Below are 17,413 nucleotides of genomic sequence, written 5' to 3' on the forward strand. Positions count from 1 at the left end.
TACCCGATGTGACCAATGTACATTTGAATTGAGCATTTTACAAGTAATATGAGATATTTCATTTGATCATAAGAGCAAGATAGGACATAATCTTTGTACTTAAGAGTATATATTAGAAAAATTTCAGGAGTGAGTGTTAGAATTAAAATAAGCGCTTTGTGCTTCTGGCAAATAACTTCAATGCATAATTATCACATTGACATACCATTTCTTTCACATAGCACACCCACCAGGTACATTCCAATTAATAAAATAAATAAATAAAACAAATATATTCATTTCTTTGCATTTTGTTATCTTATGCACAAACATTTTCTTTTTTTTTCTTGTGTGAAACAGAAATATGATATACCATATCTCACTATCAATAGTCTTTTATTGAAAACATTTCAGTTTTCATAAATACAGTTGAATTTCAAATTATTTGGTTTTATTTATCGTATTTGCTTTAGTTTTCTCGAGAATTATTGATGATAGTTGTACTTAAAAATTTTTAAATATTAAAAATAAACATTTAAAGCAGAATCAGCATGAATAGAAATGCTTTTTTTAATGGTGCTTTAAGCATTGATTCTTGAGACAAATATTCACAGCTATATGATTTACCTTTGAAAGCACATGAATGTTGTTATAATTGATAGTGTTAATAGATTTTGGACGACAGAGTGAAATTTTAAGAGAAAAAATGTAATATTGCTAATTTGCCAAATAGAATGAAATTCTCCTGTCGCAGCAAACAATCATAAATTTCTTGCAAACATCATCATCTCCGACATTCACATGCCATTCTCAACATCATTCAACACTCCTTCTATCTCTCATAATCACAGAACCATCGTCACACATTCATCTCACAAACATCCCAAAACATTGCCTCTCACATCATCCCAAGACAATTATTCTTCAATGTGGTTTCTCTTTTCAAAGTTCTCATCTTATGGCATCGTCAAATTGTATGATAAGCTTGTCTCCTATCCTTATCAGTGTCGTGATGAAACACATTAGGAGACACGTTTTTTTTTAAATACCTGAGATTCTTCACAATCTCAGTTTTAAAAGGAGAAATCGTATAGTAGAAAAAAAAACAATATAGAAGAAAACTAATAAATAAGCATCAGCAGCAGCAGCAGCAACAGAGACCTAAAAAAGAATGTGACATATTTTCTTTTTTTTCTTGGATATTTGTCGGTGTTGTTCGTTCATTCTTTTTATCTATAGTTATTATTTTGGTTTTTCTTTCTCTGTCAAAAAAGATGCTTTCCAGAGGAGATGTTGATGATTTGTGGATGAGATACGAGACAGCATCCGACCGGGCCACTGCTAGTTTATCAAATTTTAAACTTGTCAAAAAAATTATCAACAATAAAAGGAGATATTTAAAACAAAACAACAAAAAGAATAAAATTTGAATTTCAATAAAAAAAGAAAATTCATTTTGAAAAAAATTCACTGTATCTCTTGATCTCTGGAAAAGCCACATTTAATGTTAAAATTATTTTTATATAAAGGAAAAAAAGGTATTAAATTCCGTAGAAAGATAAATAGGACATCTCACTATTTTTTTCTTGCAATTATCTAAAAATCTAAATTGAAATTGTTATAATTTTAGGTAGTCAATTAAAAATATCCAATCAATTCGATCAAGAATTTTCCACGAATTTATCAAATAATTCTTGTTAGAAAATTTCCAAATCTCTATGTTAATTCACAATTGTCTTCAAGTAGTATTCAGGTAATTTTTGACTTTATGAAACATATGCTTCATGTAAATTTCAAGTAATTTAGACGCCCCTGTTGGTGAGTAGAAGAATTTTTGATGTTCTGAAAAGCTACTGTATTAATTACCATGTTTCCTATGTTCAAAAACAATCGATTTAGTTAGGTCAAAAATTACCTAAAACCAAAATGTTGTGTTTTATTTTACCAAGACAAATTAACAGCTACTTTTGTTAATTTTATTAATATCCAATTTCTTATTTGAATTTAATATTTATTAAGAAATAACCCGAATTGTCTGAGTTAATAAACCATTTAAGATAAGAAGCTTAAAATGCGTTTCAGGTGAGATCAGTGCAATGGCGTCATAACCGATACTCCCTAAGGGGTCATCTCTACTGTTACTGCCTAAGGCAGAGGTGTGCAAGAACCGTTTGAAACCGAACAAACGTCAAATGGAACTTGTACATCAATAGTCAAAACGCTACTAGAACAAACTTATTTTGACCACTGAGAAAAAACGGGGGTGCGATTAACTTTTTTTCCTCCTAACTTTAACACTTTGTAGGTGTAAAAATATATCAACATTTTTTAATGCTAATTTTACACCTTTTTAAGGGTAAAAATAACATGAAAAAGGGTAAGTTTAACCCCTAATACACCTAAAAAGCATAATATTTACACCGATTTCGGATCAATACTGCAGGGTAAAATTAACATTTCCGAAATGTTATTTTAACTTTTTCATATTTCTCTCAGTGTAGAAACCAAACGGTTAGAGATAAAGACTTGGGACCTTCGGGGGACCCCCATAAGTTGACCCTGGGACCATTAACATTATCCTGACTTTCCCCCTACCCCTTCCCTTTCTTCACTCCAAAACTATGCTTTTTTTTGGGATAGCTCAAAAACTAGTCGTGTGACTTTTGTTGTTGTAATTTTTGGATATGTTTTAGAATTCGCCTAGGCGGACATTTCGTCTTTACACGAAAATACCGTTCTGAACTGGTTCCAATCGGTTATGAACCGCTAAGTATGTTTTAGTTTTTTATATAAATAATTTCTTATTTTCATGAGGATTGTAAAGGCCAAAATCCCGAAAGCCAAAATCCCGGAAGTCAAAATCCCGAATGTTCAAAATCCTGAAAGGGATGAAATTATATGGGGGAAAATGTTTAGACTAATTTTCCAAGACACAAAAGATTTCCCTTTGCCTCCAGCAAGCGCGGGTGCAATCGTGGGAGTAGCTATGACACTTTTAAGAATTCGGGATTTTGGCCCATTCGGGATTTTGGGTTTCGGGATTTCGGCTTTCGGGATTTTGGCTTTCGGGATTTTGACCGGGACCCGTATTTAATATCAATTGTATTTATGTGCATTGAATTTTCAATTAGAGCAAGTGACAAATAAATCATCCAGTTTTCTCCGAAGTGGAGATAGGATAAATTCCTGTCTCCACCCAGAATCGAACTGTAGACCTCTAAACGACCTCTAACTAGACGAGTGTTCTACCAACTGAACGACAGAAGCCACAAGCTTTATTTGACTAGCTACACGACCTAAACCAATTGCATTGTGCACTTCGATCGATTAATTTTTTATTTCTATTTTTTAATCAGTTAAGCTCGGTAAATAATGCGTCAAAATTTTTGTGGTATAGCGGTTATGCCCTAGACACACTTACGACTTTGACTAAATGGCCATCAGGTTCCCACTAACTAAGCAGTTTCTCGGCTTAAGCCAATTGACGAATTAGTCAGAAACTGATGGAAATGTAATCTGACAATTATTTTGATTATAATTATGTTAAGCCGTCTCTCGGCTTAAGTCGTAAGTATGCTTAGGACATAAGTTAACTTGATCAAGCATTTCGCAAAGCATATGGCGCTTTGCCCCCCTTATTTTTTAATGAATTTTTAAGTATGAATGGCTTTAGGAATGGATCCTAATACGGGCTTCAGACCTAACGCTTAACCATATGGCTTAGCTTCTCTAATTTCTCATCAACCAAGATTTTTTGGAAAATTTTGACTTAGGATTGGATTATTAAGGGCAAATGACCTATTACATTCTGAAAAATCAATAAAATCGGTCGCTGTTTAATGTTTTGAGACCCTCGGGAACTGGGCTAAACCTCTAGTCTGAAGACAGTCTAATGCCCTAGACACACTTACGACTTAAGCCGAGAGACGACTTAGTGGAAAATGATGGAAATGTACTTTAATCATTATTTCGAATATAATTACGCTAAGCCGTCTCTCGGCTAATCCTCAGGTCTGTCGAGGCCCTAACGGCGTTACCACACTTGCACATTAAAATTTTAATGTGATTCACATTAATTGTCGCTTGTGACCGTCCAAATGTGTTATTTGTGTCTTTGAGTCACTTAATATTTGGGGTTTTTCTGTATTTTGATAAAGAAGTGGACTTGACCTGTAAAAATAAGTTTAAATTTACCTAAAGCATAACTATTTTTCACATTAAAAAATTAAAGAGGAAATCGCATTAATTTTTCGAATTAATTCTATAAATCAATTTATATCAAATTTTGCGGGCCAAGTCTACCTTTTTATCAACAAATAGATCAAATTTTGAATATAATATGATTCAAACACACAAATTACACATTTGGACTCTGACCAGCGACAATTAATGTGAATCACATTAAAATTTTAATGTGCAAGTATGATAACACAGTAAGTGACAGTCTATGAAACCCGAATTTTGTTCGACAAACACTTCACTTCCCCTTCATTTTGAGTTAAAGAATAAAACAATATATACTAGGTTTAAATGACCAAGTTGCACCGATCTCTACTGATTAAAGCAAAATTTAAAGTTGTTAGTACTAGATTTGTCAATTTATTTTATGTTAAAAATAGAAATATTTTGAAGGTTTTAGGGATTTTCTATCAAACTACTAAAGATTTATGTTACACAAAGTACCAATTCGCAGAAAATTATTGACAGAACTGATAAAGAGTATTTAAAAACATCTTTTTAAATAAAACAACTTGATTGTCAAAGTGGCATTTCCCATTGTAAATATGTAGTACGCAAAGGAAAATTGCTTTCTGTTAACAAAAAAAATTTTTCTGATAAAAGTTAAAACCAAGAAAGATGTCTCTGCTGAATATTGTCATTGCAATACAATATTACTCTAAAAAAAAATTCTTGTACTTTAAGAAAAATGCTTATAAATTTGAATTTTAATGTAATTTGTGGAATTGATTTTGGTTTTTTTTTTTGGTTTTTTTTGTTTTGTATTTATCAGTACCCGTGATCTAAAGTCGCATCTCGCATCCCACATCATGTTGGCTCATACTTCCGTTGGATGTTGTTGTGCGCCCCTCCACGTGCTGCCCGCGGATTGTGACGCTGTGGACGTCGCCGACGCTGACCCTCTGACCAGGAGGAGGCATCGCCGTCGCCGTCGCCGCCACTGTGTTGCCATATCGTTCCATTCCAATGATGGAGGCGGATGGATCTCTCAATTTTATTTCAATGTTTTTTTTTTTTTTTGGTTTATTTCATTCGCTCTACTTTCTACTCAGGTCATCTGTCTTTCTTTCTCTCTCTCTCTCTCCCTGTGTTCTTCTTCAGTCAGTCTTTATTTATTTATTTTTTATTTATTTGTCTTTTATCACAACATCACCCGTGCACATGTTACTGAACACGGAGAGCAATCATGTATTTGAAACGTTTTTTAACCGGTAATTCATTCATAAGGGAATATGTCGAATCCCTCACACCTATAATGTCTATATGAAGAAGGGAAAAAAATAGTTTCATGCAGACATTTTGTGATTTGTTATGAAATATAAAAAACTTTTTTTTTTGTATTTTATTTTTTTTTAACTTTTAGTTTAATTATAAAGAACAACTATCATTAAAAATGCAAATAGTATACGTGAGAGATGAATGATAGCAATGATTCTTGATGATTTTTCTTTCCATCCAAAGTCTCAATTTTATGTACAAATTGGCCATTAAGAAGATTTTTTTCAAAATTTATGTTTTTGTTTTCGCTAAATTTAGTTAGTTTAGAATAATCACAAAATATTTGCGTTGCTGCTTTTCATTGTTATAGAACAAAAAAAAGGATAAAAAACGGTAAAAAAGAAACAAAAAAAGATACAAATTGTTGATCTTTTCTGGAAAAAGAGCAACAGATTCTTTTTAAAAAAAATCAATTCATATAAATAGACAATGTGTTGTTTTTTTGCATAATTAATATAAGAAATATATTCTTTGAAATATAAGAAAAAAGTGTAATTAGTAAAAAATATCAGGAATGTGTTTTTACCTGTATTTTGCTTTTAGAGGAAGAGCAAATAGAACTGGCTTTAAATCGTTTTTTTTATCTATCGTGAAATTTTAACCGTTTCAACTAGAATCAAATATAATCGTTTCTTTTAAACATTTTACAGAGAAAATGAAAATAATAAATTTTTTTTGTTTATAAATTACTTTTTTTTAACAAATCATTTTCCATTCATTTTGCAATAAATTTATTTATTTATTTCATCATTACTGCAAATGCAATAACTTCTTTTTTTTATTTTCACTGTGACAAATGGAAAATAACTATTTGCAAAAAATAAAAAATATTAATAAAAAATAAATATTCTAATATTTCAATCCACCAATTCTACATTTTATTTTATTTTAGTTTCCCTAGCAATGAAAAAGAAATGATTTAAGTTCATATTATAAAGATTCTTGTCAAATGTTTCAACAAAATTTAGTGAGGAAAGAAAAATATTCCGTCGGAACATCTTTTTCATCTCTTGCATTTAGTTTTTATTCTCTCTAAAGTCTTCCATGATCAAGAAAACTCTGCTCTGAACATTCAAAGACGCTCAAACATATTTTCACATAAAATCACATTTCATTCATTTGTAAAATTAAATTTGAAAGATTTAAAAAAAAAATCCAAGATTATTCAATTTTATGAAATATTTTTGGATTTATTGATCATAGCTACAATTTAAAGCTTTTTTTTTGACACCATATTTTGCAAGAAGGTAATATTAGGATTTCGGAAATAGAAGTTCCATCCACAATTTTAGGCCACACCCATTCAATTACAAACAGTACTAAATTTAACCCATTCCTTACCATGGTATTATACATCATACGCAAATTGAGTGATTTTTGATAATTTATTCCTGGCCAATTTTTATCCGAATTGCTGTCAGGAATGGATTTTTAGTAACGCTAGTTATTCAATTACTTGAGAAAAATAGTCCGACAGAGACGAAAATTTTGTTATTATTTTCTTGCTTCGCGGAAGGTGATGCAAAATTTTTGCTCAAAATGGCGAACGGAAAATACGACATCCCGTCGAATTTGTTAAAATTGGTCTCTTTCCTCTTACCTGATTTGAATTCTAGTTCCCAATTGGTGTTCTTGGATAGTCACTCTATCTAAAGCAATAGAGTTTGTAATGAATTAATGCATAGAATTTAAATTCAGTGACCGTTAAGACGTGTGTTTGACAGAGGCTCCCCGCGCCCCCATATGAGATAAAATTTTTTTCTTTTCAAAAAAATCATCTACTAATCTGTAGGAAACTAATCCCTAAATATGAACATTCTATCTCAAGTATTTCTGGTACATTGACTGAATGGGTTAAATATATTTTCTCACAAAATTATTCAGACCGTTTTGGAGGAATTTTCAGTCTAATGAGTTGTAGCAGATAGTGAACGGAAAAATAGACTTTTCTTCAGGGGGGCCTCTCGACATTTCATTTTTCCATACGTTTTTGCAGGAGGTGACATTAGCTCTGAAAAATGCGACCGATTTTAGTGTAAATTTTTCCCTGTTTTCGTACACATTTCGCGAGATATCTCCAAAACTACGTAGTTTGCCAATTTGGGGTTTTCGGTTGCCTATTCAATATTAAATTGGTTTTTATTTTGCATTTATATTTTTTGCTAATTCATTTTACACTGACAGAAAACATCTAATAAACCCAAAAGTTTTTTCGGCGCGCTACAGAAACATATGGAAAACATAGGAAATGTCATGCTCCTGCGTTTTTGCATATAGAGACACTGAAAATGTGTTAAAGTTCTGAGGAAACAATGTTAATTGCACTCTCTTTCTTTCTTAGTGTTGGACCAAGGAGCACATTTTACCATTCCTTCGGTCGTGAGCTAACTTATAGTGGTTACGAGTGGTTGACAGGTAATATTCTACCCAGAATCGTAACAAAAATGAAAATTTCAAAATATTTTGATAATAACGCCATTTGCGGTGATTCCGTGAATTAGCGATATGATTTTCTTTTTTAATTCAACAAATGTCAACGTGGCATGTTTTATTTTTTATGACATAGAGGAAACTGGGGCACCACCAAACACGGGGTAGCACCAAACACTGCAATTTTTTAATAGGATATTCGACTTCAGAGGATAAGACTTATAAAAATTTTTAGGCATTATAGGAATGTTTGTCCACTGAAGAAATGGTCGAGATATTCCAAGTAGTTTAGAAATAAAAATTAGTGTTTGGTGCTACCCCGTGTTTGGTGGTGCCCCAGTTTCCCCTACCCCCATTTTAGGTGTGATTTCTTCATAATCACACCTATTGTGATACTCCGATTTTCTAAAAGTGCTCCGATCGAGCTGAAATTCACAGGGTATATGTTTTGAACATCTTTGATACCGAAAATGGTAGTCCGCCATTTTCGGGTCCGGCCGGCCGTCTGGCCGTCCGTAGTACGCAATATCTCCGGTTTGGAAAGAGATATCTTCATAATTTTTCTTTTAAATATATCTACTTGCACGTACGACGATTTCTATGCTATTAGTTTTTTTAAAAACCGGTTCTAAACCGGTTTAAAACCAATTTTTCTAGGTTTTCTCGAAATTGGCCTATGCAATTTGAACCAATTTATGTTTATGTTGTAGCGCTATTTGAGTAGACCAATTAAAAAAAAAAATGTTGGAGATTGCTCCATGATTTCTCGAGATACTTCAAGTCAGATTGGGAATCTGACCATCGTGATGTCCACTTCATCCATTTGTGAAAAAGTAGTAGTGAACCAGTTCCCTGACATCCTTTTCCCACCATTCTTTTTCCATACCTGAAGAAGGAGCCATCAAGCTCCGAAACATTGACAAGGAATAAAGGAGGAGAAGATCAAAGGTCAAAATCCCGTGTTTTCACTTCTTAAAAAGTGGCTCTAAATGGATGTAAAGTTTGAGGCCTCTATCTCTCATAGTTTCCGAGATAATCGACTTTAAAGATTTTCACACACTTTTATGCATTTCTCATCCAATTTTTTTCATTTTCAAGTGAAATTTTGCACATCTCAAGCCTGAAAGAGGCTCTAAATGGATGTAAAGTTTGAGGCCTCTATCTCTCATAGTTTCTGAGATAATCGACTTTAAAGATTTTCAGACACTTTTATGCATTTCTCATCCAATTTTCCTTATTAATAACGATAATATGTTACTTACAGTTTAAGAATTATACGAAATTTGCATTATTTATTTATAAATATCGTTCGAGTTTGCCACAATCCAAATTTGCAATGAAGGAATCGCACCTCTATAAACTGATCTAGGCTTATCACTGGTTTTTATTGATGATCATTATTGGAATTTTCAACAAACTTGTTTCACATATCCCATGAAACATCCCATCCAATAAATAAAAAAAAAACCAAATCTGTCAACCCTTTATGGCCTATACACATTGGGAGAAATTTTTGTCAAAAATTGCTTTTTTGAAGGAAATTCCCTGCAGCGTTGTAGGGAAAAACGTCAAATTTCTGTCAAAAACGCTATTTTTGACGAAAATTGCTCCCAATGTGTAGACACCTTTAGGCCTTAACTTCTTAAGGGGCGTGGCTTAAAATATATGAATGAACAGTATCAGAATTCTCATTACAACCTTTTTGAAGCATATGATGCAGTAAAAACAAATGCTTTAAACTGTAGGAGTTCCAAATAATTGATAAATCAAAATTTTACTTCAAATTAAAAAGAAAAAAATACTCATTTGTAATCAAATATCCATCACAAAGTCCAACGCATTTTTCTTCATTCATTCCTCTTCTCATACACAAATCACTCAATAAAATTTATGAGTTAATTTTTATTTATGACTTTACTGCAAAAATCCAAAATAAAATTTTACAGCTGTAAATTACAAAATTATTTTGCATCATTTGTTCACCTAGACCAGAAAGATAAAATCCCTAAGCAATCACTCATTTATAGTTTTCCACATCAAGTGCTCTAAAATTCTTGTAAATATTGCATCAAAGAGTAATAATTAAATTGCAGAGAGTTTTCTTTTTATAACAAAAAAGTGTTTATCCCCCATTTTGTATTTATTGAGTAAGAAAAATAAGCAATATATTTTGTAGCACTCAACTCTAAAAAATCTCACTCAAACAATTCATTCAAACAACAACCGGCCACCACACTCAAAATCTGCCCGGTAAAAGAATTACTATTTGTTATCAATATTGCAATGTCAAACAAAATTTAACTCTCCGGACACAAACACTCTGCAGAGTTGTTTTGATCATCGAAGATAAGTTCATCACTCAAAATTATTTCTTTTTTTTTTGGTCAGTGTTAGTCTAACAGGGAAGCTTTTTCTTTTAAATTGTTAAATGCATGCATTTTGTTTTGGATTTATTGGATTCTATTTAGTTTCACATTGAGGCAAAAACAATTATTATTATAGAGAATATTATTATCCCGAGCAAGTTAGCTAAAAATTAGTCATGTTTATTTAATCTTTTTTTTTGTTGCATTTTCTTATTTTGCAAAAAAAAATATTACAATTAAAAAAAAACGACAAACAAATCTCTGACAAATTCCACAAAAATTCTGTAAAACATTTTCAATGCGCATGACAATGAGAAAAGAAATGAACGTGACTGCAATGAAACATGAAATATAAACTCCAATAAATCCATTTTTTGACCATTTCTGAACAATATGATCAAAAAAAAAACAACTTCCTTTTGTTTCTTTTACTCAAAAAATTCGCAAAAGGATTTTTCTCTCTTTCTTTTTCTTGGTTTTTGTTTTTACATAAGAAAAGTAAAAAAAAGATAAAAGCAAATGAATTAAATTGAAATTTGTAAAATATACCTTGCTGTTGTGACAATGATCGCGTTGTGGCAGCTGCAAGAGCTCCGGCATTTGCATTATTCGGTGTATACATAAAATTGTGGGATTCACTTTTTTTGCCACTTGCCGCAATAAACAAGTGAACATTCACCGGTTCAGGCAGTTCTGTGGTCATGTACGGTGGCACTGTACATATCAGATGAGTCTGCACAAAAAAAAAGAAACAGCCATTATAGAATTCTATAAATATCAAGGTCACCAATTAAAAACTCAATCTCTCACTCAAGACTTGATTGCAGAACAAAATAAAGAGAAATAAAATAAAGCAAAAAATAAAAATTGCATACCTGTTGCAAGTACTCTTTATCCGGAATAACCATTTCTTGCCATATCACTTCACCCGATGAGAGTTTCTGTGTTTGAAAGACAACACGAGTATCTTTTGAGAAATTTTTACCAATTACAAAGAGTTCCAATCCTCCAGATGCAGGGCACGATGTCAGGGACTTTCGGCAAATTTCCGGAACCCCTGGTGGTTGGGCTGGAAAAAAAAAAACATCATATTGGCATTCGTTACGATTTCATCTTTAAAATATCTTGATATATTTTATTTATTAAAGGAAAAAAAATAAATGGTCAGTAAAAAGTCAAAAGTGATCAGCAAAAAATTAAATTTGATCAGCAAATAATTCGAAATGATCAGTAAAAATTTTCAATTTTGTCAGTAAAAAGTTAAATTTTGTCAGTAAAGTTAAATTTGGTCAGTAAAAAGTTAAATTTGGTCAGTAAAATCTTCGAATTGATCAGTAGATGTATTCGAGTTCATCAGTAAAAATTAAAAAGTAATCAGTAAAAAAATAAAAATGGTCAGTAAAAAGAAAATATGGTCAATAAAAAATTAAAAATGAGCAGTAAAAATATTTGAGTTGATCAGCAAAAAATTAAAAATGGACAGCAAAAAAATTAAAAAAGCAGTAAAAAATTAAAAATGACCAGTAAAAAATAAAAAGTGATCAGCAAAAAAATTGAAAACGAGCAGTATATTCAATATAATCAGTAAAAAATTAAAATTGAGCAGTAAAAAATTAAAAGTGAACAGTAAAAAATTAAATGTGGTCAGTAAAAAATTAAAAATGAGCAGTAAAAAATTAAATAAGGTGAGTAAAAACTTAAAAGTGGTAAGTTAAAAATAAGAAGTGGTCGGCAAAAAATTATTTATTTTAATTATTATTTTATTATTATTATTTTGATTTTCTACGGCTCACTTTTAATTTTTTGCTCACCATTTTTAATTTTTTATTGCTCTTTTTTAATTTTTGGCTGACCAATTTTTATTTTTCACTGATCACTTTGTATTTTTTACTGACCATTTTTTTTACTGCTCATTTTTAATTTTTTGCTGATCACTTTTTAATTTTTTACTGACCACTTTTTATTTTTTACTGCTCATTTTTTATTTTTTACTGCTGTTTTAAATTTTTTTACTGATAATTTTTAAGTTTTTACTGACCAAATTGAATATTTTTACTGCTCATTTTTAATTTTTTGCTGACCACTTCTTATTTTTTACTGACCACTTTTTGTTTTTTACTGATCATCTTTTACTTTTTACTGATCATGTTTTATTTTTTACTGACCACTTTTTTATTTTTTACTGATAGTGTTTCATTTTTTGCTAATCACTTTTCATTTTTAACTGACCGCTTTTAATATTTACACCGATTTCGGATCAATATTGCAGAGTAAAATTAATATTTTCGGAATGTAATTTTAACTTTTTTGGATTTCTCTCAGCATTGGAATGGTTTTGAATTTTTTTAAACACCGCACCGAAATTTAAAAACCGATCGAAACTGCGCAAAAAGCTAAAATTCACAATTTTACTAAATCAAAAAAATACAATAAAATGTAGAAGACATTTAAAAAGTTATCAAAAAATAAATAAAATTATTATTGATTTTGTACTCACTGCAAATGATCTGTTGAGAGCAGACTTGAAGTGATTCTGTTGTGCCATCGTCATTAGTAACAATTGTCCTGAAGACCATGCGACATCTTGTGGACTTCTTCTTGCTCCTCGGCGTCGACTGATCCGGAAATCTGTGTTCAACATCGACATTTCGCTCCTTGAGAATTCCAACACAGTCACACGTCACAGTCATATCCTGTTCGGGCTTCAACTCTAACTCTATCACCATCGTACCATCCACCTTCTTTTCTACGCATGGAGTACTATTTTTGCCAGACACTTTGCATGCCTGGTAGAACATATGTGGCGCCACTCTGTCCACATCCGTTCCAATGAACACTTGCAGCACCGTCGGTTTGTCATATCCCACCAATTTGACAATGGGAAAACCATTTCCACTGCGATCCTTCACAGCTCCTCGGCTACCCTCAGTCTGATACCTAGCCCGGTGCTGTTGCTCCGGCTGTGCCACTATTTGCAACTGATACTGTCCATTCTTGGAGATACCACCAATTTGGGTTTGCAGATTCACCGGACCCATGGCACGTCGCACAAGTGGTCGTGACATTCCATGACGCGGAGCTGCCATTAGTCTGTAAATGGGATGTATAATTGCATTCTTCCAAGAATTAAATAAAATATACAATCTCACTGTAATTTTATTTTATTTATTTTTTTCAATCATACTCACAGGGTGACGCAATTTTACCATTCTTTTTTTTTCATGCATAAAAAATATATTAAAACAAGACGAATTTATTTCTTTATACTAAATAAACCCCTACACAACTTTTTATGACAATCTTTTGGGTTTTTACATATAGATTTATTCACGGAAAATCCTCTTAAGATGAAGAAGATATTCTATTGAAAGAATTTTACACATATTCAACATCATCAATAAACCCTGTGCTTTTTTTTCTTTTGCATTCAAGAAGATGAAACATAAAGAATTATTCTAAAAAAAAACATGAGAAAATCGTTTAGGAATTAATGAAAGAATTGCCTGAAAGCAACAATTAAATTGATATTAAAACACGTGGTATATCATAAATTCCATTAATATGCATTAGAAATGACGTTGGAGCTGAACTGAATCCATTTTATTGTAAATTATTTAAAATAAAACTATTCGAATTTTGTGTCATAAACGCCCGAATACACAAAATTGTGGTCCATGATATTGATAAGCCCAGAAAAGATTAACCCTCTAACGGGTAAGACCGCCTCCAGGCGGTCTTCACAAAAATCACATTTACAGCGACAATAAAGGTTTTATTTAATTAAAAGTGCTATAGTGTCCTCGGAAATAGTCCTATAAACATCTCTTGAAAGTTTGAACTCATTTTGACTCTTCGTTTTATTGCTATTCCCAGTTTTGTGTGACAGGTCAGAGAAAAAGCAACAAAAAATATTTGTGCAAAAAAACTAATTTCCAATTTCCATAAAAATGCCGATTTAAAGTTATCTGACTAAAATAAATTTATTTTTTACTGAAAGATATGTCATTCTACTTTGTATATTTCATTTAAAAAATTTGAAAAAACTAAAAATGTGAATTTTAGAAGCAAAAAAAAATTCAAAAAATTTTTATATTTTCTCACCTAGCGCCTAAACTAAAAAAGATAGTGATGGTTGTTTCGACTTTATTGGATCATAATTATCCTAGAAAACATTTTTTTAGAACTTTTTTTCGCATATTAAAGAAAACACCGTTAGAGGGTTAAAATATTCAACATCGAATTTTCTAAAATCGATTTTCGATTAGACGGGTTTTTTTTTTATTATATCGTAAAAATTTTCGATTATCTGAAGAGTTGTAGTTTTTATCCACATCACTTAAGATCGTCAAATTCTGACAACTAAAACGTGAGTTATGACAATTTTGGGATCTATTTTTAAATCTCGAAATCGAATTTTCGAAATTCTATTTTACTACTAAATCGCCAGTAGCAGCTGTCGAATGAGATTTTAATATCCTAAAGAGGTATGGCATTTTCCGAGACCTTTGCAGATCACTCAAGATCATCAAATTCTGACATTTAGGACCAGATTTATGCAAATTTTAAGATTTATTCTTGGATCCTTTATTGCTCGGGTCAAGAGGTTCAAGTTTTTTTTCCTATCAACAAGGCTAAGATCTAAATGTACCAAATTAAAGTCTGATGCATACCAGAGGTTGACTTATTGAGAAAATTAAAAAAAGGTATTGTGAAGAATATCAGCCAAAAAAGAATAAATAAATAAATAAATAAATAAATAATTTAATGTGACGCTAAGTCAAAGAAGCCACTATCCTATATGTTGAGATGACTTTCCGAGGCTGTGACGAAAATCACTAGGGGAAAGCGCGCTACCTTCGGACAACTCAAGCTTCGAACAATTTAATTTTTTCTCTACACTGAGAAAAAAAGAGGCTACGATTAACTTTTTTTCGTCATAACTTTAACACTTTTCGGGTGTAAAAATATATCAACATTTTTTAATGTTAATTTCTCATCTTTTGAGGGTAAAATAAACATGAAAAAGGGTAACTTTAACCCATAATGCACCTTAAAAGGGTAATATTTACGCTGATTTCGGATCAATACTGCAGGGTAAAATTAACATTTCCGGAATGTTATTTTGACTTTTTCGGATTTCTCTCAGTGTATGTTCCTTTTAGATTTCACCCATAGCTCTTTTCTGAAGATTTGAGGCATTGGATTAGTTATTAAAATATAATATTATAATGGGCCAAATTCATTTATAACACATTGAGAAAAATGAATTGTTCGAAGCATATATCGTCCGAAAGTAGCGCGCTTTCCCCTAAATTGAAAAATTCCCTTTCTGAGGAAATTCTAAATTTAACCCTTACAATTAATGTACCGAAATCAATGAGGGGCAAGACTTTCAGGTTTCGCACAGGGTCTGGCTTCTAACACTTCATATTCTTTACCTATTCATTTACTGACCTATTTTTTTTTATATATATATGGGAAAAATATGAAGAGTTCGAAGCCAGAGTGTTTGCGAAGTCTGAAAGTCGTCGCCTATGTAGGGGTTACAAATACCCTTACGAAAATAAAATCTACCCCTATAGTTTTAAAATTAACATGAAAAATTGTTCAGATATTTTTTACACGTAAAAAGTGTAACCATTATTACGAAAAATATTTCTCAATGTTAGTGCCAGGGGCATGAGATTTCCTATGTTTCCCATATGTTTCTAGCGATCCGAAAAAACTTTTGAGTTTATTAGCTGTTTTCTGTCATTGTAGAATGAATTAGCAAAAAATACTAATACAAAATAAAAGCCAATTTAATAACGTAGAGGCAACCGAAAACCCTAAATTGGCAACGTACGTAGTTTTGGAGATATCTCGTGAAATGTGTACGAAAACAGGGAAAAAAATACACTAAAACCGGTCGCATTTTTCAGAGCTAATGTCATCCCCATGGTTATTGCATTCAAAATGGTGCATTGAGAATTTTATTTCATAACATAGAATGGTAAAATTGTATCTGCCTGATAAAATAGCACAAATTGACTGCAATCTTTTTCTTGACACTTGAAAATAGGCAGAAGCGTAAATACAGAAAGAAGCACAGGGAATTCTTCAATGGAAGTTAATGAAATCCATACACATGCTTTTGTGAAATTCAATGAATTAATGAATTGAGAAAATGATAAGAAAAATTTACAAATTGATGGTTTATTTTACACTGCAAATTGAAAAAAAAAATCCTGCGATTTTTTGTGTTTTTTTTTAGTCAAAACTGTACCTCACTCTCACACACATGATGATACGAAAAAGAAGATAAAAGTGAAAATTTAGGACAGATATTGCATTTTGTTTATAATCCCACCTTGTCTGTCACTAAAAGCCCTGAAGTCTTGTGACTCTAAAACTGTCATCAAAGAGCAAAGATTAATCAAACAAAGTGAATTTTCTAACAAAAATTAAAAAAAAAAAATTGTGGCATCGTAAGACAAATTTCACAAGCGAAACCTCTAACGAGAGACAAGGCAAGAGAGCAATTTACAAGTCGTTTTTTTTTCCTCAAAGCAGGATTTGTTATCATTATCAAGAATGTTTAGAGTAATGTATAAATATTTGTTTTCAGATATCAATTGTTCAGATTTCTCATATTCAATTAAATATATTACAAAATTCTTTCACCAACATATTCCAATAAATAAACCATCAATCCATTATCAACAATTAAGATAGATTCATATTAACCGTCAATGACAAAATCCCTTACAGATTTTCATTCTCAAATTTACACATTTTTATCATGATTACCAGGAAAAATCGCAATGTCACAATTTTTTTAGTAGAGAAATTTATTAGAGATATTAGCAAAAGTGGTAACGAACCGTCTGTTCATAGCTGTAGTATAGTAATATAAAAGTGTCTCGGCTAAGAAGAAACTGATAATGAGCCTAAACACAAGTAGATTTTGATTCTCCAATAGTGTCTTGGATAAAAGGTAAATGAAACTCTATTTGCACAAGAAGTCGTTGAAGTTCGAAGAATTCAAATTCAAATTCGAATTTTCATACTAATTTTTCGAACAAAGTGGGGAAAATTTATTAAATATCACAATAAAAAGCTGACAAAAGAGTTACTCAGTG

General features: G+C 31.4%; 1 protein-coding gene across 14 annotated transcripts in view; it reads right to left on the minus strand.

Moving 5' to 3' along the window:
* Positions 1-17,413, minus strand: part of LOC129806325 (nuclear factor of activated T-cells 5-like) — a 74,602-nt gene that overhangs the window by 14,414 nt on the left and 42,775 nt on the right. For all 14 annotated transcript variants that reach the window (XM_055854836.1, XM_055854835.1, XM_055854834.1 and 11 more), the window contains 3 exons: positions 12,790-13,382; positions 11,168-11,361; positions 10,842-11,025 (listed from right to left, as the gene is read on the minus strand). In XM_055854836.1, the coding sequence (XP_055710811.1) occupies positions 10,842-11,025; positions 11,168-11,361; positions 12,790-13,382 (971 nt within the window). The remainder of the gene's footprint in view (positions 1-10,841; positions 11,026-11,167; positions 11,362-12,789; positions 13,383-17,413) is intronic.

Source organism: Phlebotomus papatasi, chromosome 3 (assembly GCF_024763615.1).
Source record: "Phlebotomus papatasi isolate M1 chromosome 3, Ppap_2.1, whole genome shotgun sequence".
Lineage (NCBI taxonomy): Eukaryota > Metazoa > Arthropoda > Insecta > Diptera > Psychodidae > Phlebotomus > Phlebotomus papatasi.